This window comes from Mus pahari, chromosome 17 (genome assembly GCF_900095145.1).
Source record: "Mus pahari chromosome 17, PAHARI_EIJ_v1.1, whole genome shotgun sequence".
Taxonomy (NCBI): domain Eukaryota; kingdom Metazoa; phylum Chordata; class Mammalia; order Rodentia; family Muridae; genus Mus; species Mus pahari.
In genome coordinates this window covers 49350220-49354559 of record NC_034606.1, presented here as the reverse complement: position 1 = coordinate 49354559, position 4340 = coordinate 49350220, and the positions used below count along the sequence as shown (strand labels likewise).

At 50.5% G+C, this 4340-nt stretch overlaps 1 protein-coding gene across 1 annotated transcript in view; it reads right to left on the bottom strand.

Annotated features, from left to right (window-relative positions):
* Positions 1 to 12: 12 nt before the first annotated feature.
* The window catches only part of Parvb (parvin beta), an 80057-nt gene continuing 75729 nt past the window's right edge, over positions 13 to 4340 (bottom strand). The window contains exons 11-13 of the mRNA XM_021216817.2: positions 4156 to 4257; positions 439 to 511; positions 13 to 259 (exon numbers count right to left, since the gene is read on the bottom strand). Of these exons, the coding sequence (XP_021072476.1) occupies positions 183 to 259; positions 439 to 511; positions 4156 to 4257 (252 nt within the window). The 3' untranslated portion in view covers positions 13 to 182. The remainder of the gene's footprint in view (positions 260 to 438; positions 512 to 4155; positions 4258 to 4340) is intronic.

Sequence of the window (4340 nt, the reverse complement as noted above, 5' to 3'; positions counted from 1 at the left end):
GGGGGCGGGCGGTGTGGGGGAGGGGAAGGGTTTAAAACCAAACCAGGCAGGGGGCAGGGAGCAGAGGCCTGGGAAGCCTGAGGGCTCCCTGGGGAGGTGTTTTCTGGGAACGCAGGGACCGTGGATGGATGCACCCATTTTTTTCTGGCCTAGCACTTTTCCCTGGAGGATCAGTTGCTCCGTCACTCCACATCCTTGTACTTGGTGAACAGCGTGTAAAGGACCCGCAGAGTGGACTTGAGGTCCAAGTTCACCACATCTGCAAAAAGAAACAGCGTTGACTGAAGAGGGCAGACTCCAGGAACTACAGGCTCTATTGCCACCCACATAGGAAAAAGATGCCTGCCATCTATATCTATCCACAGGACACGCAGGTTGCCTGGCGCCCCGACCCCTGCTGTCCCTCTTATGCTTGGAGCTACTCTGGTGGGCTATTACCTTCAGGGCGTGCCTTGGGCTTCTTGAGTCCTCCGTCCAGCATCAGTTCAAAGGCAAAGGCCACGTTGTGCACCTGTCAGAGACAAGACAGGAGCGGGGTCATCCAGTAAGGTCCTACATCCACCACACCCAGCCATGTCCACACAATCCTTCCTTCTGTGTAGAAAGGACTGACTCTTTCCCTTTGTACAAAGCCCACTAGGACACAGGACAGGACACAGGGAGTCCATGGGGATAACACAACAGTCCCTCTTCCCCTTGCCAGGGACCTGGAAGAATGATGTAAGAATGGCAGCTCCCAGCCTGCCCTCCTCCACACAGGACTCAAAGCCAACCAAGTGCTGCCTCTGAGCCAGCATCTACTTCATGGTGAGAAATGACAGATCAGGAAACTGAGGCTGAGGGAAGACAAATCCCTTGCAAAGGCGCTCCGCCCCCTGAGGGTGCTCCTCTGAGCACAGGGCAGCTTTATGCTACCTTGTCAGATAACCAAGGAGCTGGGCAAGTCGGGCATTCCTGGAGGCCTGGCTGTGTCTCTGGGGTACACTGTCCTTCAGGCAATTGGGGGACCCTGTTGGAATTGAGGTTAGCTCAAGGACCAGCATGGAGATCCCTGGCCCTGGCCACTAACATCTGCCTGCCTGACCACCCTGCCCTGCCCTGCCCTGCCCATCCAACTGAACACTCAATTGAGGCTTCCATTCTGCTAATGGCTGGAGAAGCTCCGAGTGGGAGCCTCTTTGTCTTACTTAAAGTCTAAGGGGTCAAGACTAAGGAAATCCTCCACAGGCAGCCTCCACCTGCCCTGAGCCAAGGAGGGTGGGGAGATGGACCATCAAACCAGCAAGGACATAGCCGCCGGCCAGCTGGACAGGCCTTAGGGTTCAGAGTGACCAACCGTCTCCCCAGTAGCAGCACTGTCTGTCACTCCACTATGAGTGAGCCGGGAATGCCAGCAATAATCTCCCTTACAATATCAATTATGAATTAACAGAAGGCAGGGACCCACAGGGTCTGGGCTGCCCAGTCCCATGGCTCACCCCACCCCCTACTCCCGCCCCAGTGCCAAGAGTAAACCCCTGAGTTTCCAGTGCAGTTGGCACAAGCTCTGCCTCTGAGCTCGTCCCCCAACCTAATGCCATTTGCTTTTGTCTTTGTCTGAGACAGTCTAATCATTTAGCCCAGGCTGTCCTCAAAGGAAGCATAGGGTGATAACGTTGACCTTTGAATCTTCCTGCCTCCACCAGTCAAGTGCTGGGATTACCGGTGTCTATCACTGTGCCTATTTACACGATGCCAGGGATGGGATCCAGGGTGTGTGTTTTCAAGACACGCACTCTATCAACTGAACAACACACCCCAGCCTGATATCTTTGGTTAAAGATACCTGCTTCTGCAATGCTTGAGGGAGCACCCCCTTGTACACCCCCTACTCTGCTTGCCAAATCTTTGCTCCTTCAGTGCTCTTGAGATGCCACCAAGATGCCTGGGACCAGAGCAAAGGACCCTCAGCTTCAGGCCACAGAGCTGATCAGAGGCACTGCCTGCTTCAGTGCAGGGCATGGTCCTCCCAACCCTGAGGACTAGGAGACAAACACACAGGTCAGGGTTCATAGAGGCATGGCAATCACTGCTGTGACAACCCTCACCACTACCCTCAGGAGGAAGAGGGAATATGTGAATATGTAAGAAAGGGAGCCAATTCTCATGCCCGCCTGAGGATGAGGCCCTAGGTGCCTGCAGAGCCCAACACCCTGACCTCCCATCTCCCTGGAGATGTGTGCTCATCACCAGAGGTGTCCTCGATTCGTAGATCAGGGCAGTGGCCTGCATAGATGTCCATCCTGGTTTCAAAGAGAGAAAGCCAACCTGAGGAAAGCGGCTTCCACCATCTGTACAAAGCCTTGTTTGGACAAAGACCCAGTTCTACTGGTTAAATCCACTGTTCTCACTAGCCTCCTTATTAGTTTAAAGAAAGACACAATTTCCTGGAGATAATACAGCTACATAGAGGCCCAGATATGCATAAACCTGTTCACCAGACAGTCTAACCTCTGGTGTCTACAATTCCAGCAGCTCCATGGTCCTGACGAGCTCTGTACCGCTCATTCCTCACTGTATCCGTTCTCCCTCCATCCCCAATGTGGACTCCAACATGCCAAGACCTCTCTAATCTGTCCAATTCTATCTCTGCAGGCACGATAGGAACGACATTTGGCCACGAGCAGACAGACTGCTTGGTGCCAGGAACCGGCAGATTGATAAACACTGGCCCGTTCTCTGCTGTCACCCTGGCTCCCACTGCGGTTGCCACCGTCTGCCTCCGTGCCTCATGGGCCTCACACTTTGGAAAAATAAAGTGGCAGGTGCCATGAGTCCCAAGCAACCCAGACCAGTCTTTGCCAAGTCCCCAGAAGTGAGGCACTAACTCTTCAGTGACAGACCTAACAGCAGGGAGCCTGGGAAGAGCACAGGAAGAGCAGAAACAGGCACACACTCAAGGACCAGCCAGCCTATAGGCTTCTACAGGAGGAATGTTCTAGGAAACCAAGCACAGAAATAAAATATACCTACATACACACACATACAGAAATGTATACACACAAACACATACACACACATATACACACACACACATATATATGTATATATACACACACAGGCACATGAGGATACATACACACATACATGAATACATGAACACATATACACACGTACATAAACATACATATTTATATAAATGAATATACATACATGCTTATATATACACTCATGAACATAGAGGCACATATAAATACATATATACATACACAGGCATATAAATGTTTATACACATGCACACACGTATGTACATACACTAACATACATACAGTCATGTATATATACACACAGTGGGACATACACATATACATATACAGACATACATACAGACATGCATACAGATAAACACACACACATGAGCATGTACATGCACACACACACACACATACACACAGCTTCAGATGACACCAACTCTGAATAGACAATGTCTGGGGGTTCTGCAGCATACGGAACAAGCATCCTCCACTGTTGCTCCCTAACAATACAGAAAGCAGCTACTTTGCATATCATTTGCATATTTGCATTAAGTATCATAAGCCACCAGACAGGATTTAACATCTACAGGAGGAAATGCGTAGGCTTTGTGCTTTATATGACATTTCACATGTGGGACTTGAGCATCTGCCTGCTTCGGTACCCAAGGGGGCCCTGGAACCCATCCCCAGCAGATTCAGAAGGACAATTGTAAATATTTGAGAAAAAGCCCAATGTGCCAGGAGGAAAAATAGAAGCAAACTGACGTAGCCAGGCTCGGAAAGCAGGAGGCACATGCTGCAAAGCCACATGTGTGTCATCCTAGGACATGACATTTGGAGGCTCCCAAAACAGAGAAACCCAGGGTGCTATGACCAGCATCATTAAAAACAATATTAGCCTGTGGAAAGACATGTCGGGGACATGACAAAGCAACACACTTGCCTCATACAGTGGCATGCATGCTACTAAGGGGTTTCTCAGTCTGTCTCCAGGGAGCTCAGATTGAATCCCAGATATTATATGGCTTCACATTCTAAAGAACACCGGGGAGCTGAAGATGCCCATCGCCACCAAGGGACATTCCTTCTCTCTCCCCCAGCGAGCATGGCTGAGCCCGCTCCCAGGAAATAAGGCACTTACCTTCTGGTCAAAGCTGTCAGGAGTCAGGTAGAAGTTGTGAAGGGGGACAAAGTAGTCTTCAAGGAGGCCCAGGAGTAGAACCAGGTACACGCCATCTGCAAACTGCAGAGAAAACTCAATGGCAATTCTGGGGCATGTGTGCAGTGGACAGACACCCTCTGTGTGTGCAGTGGACAGACACCCTG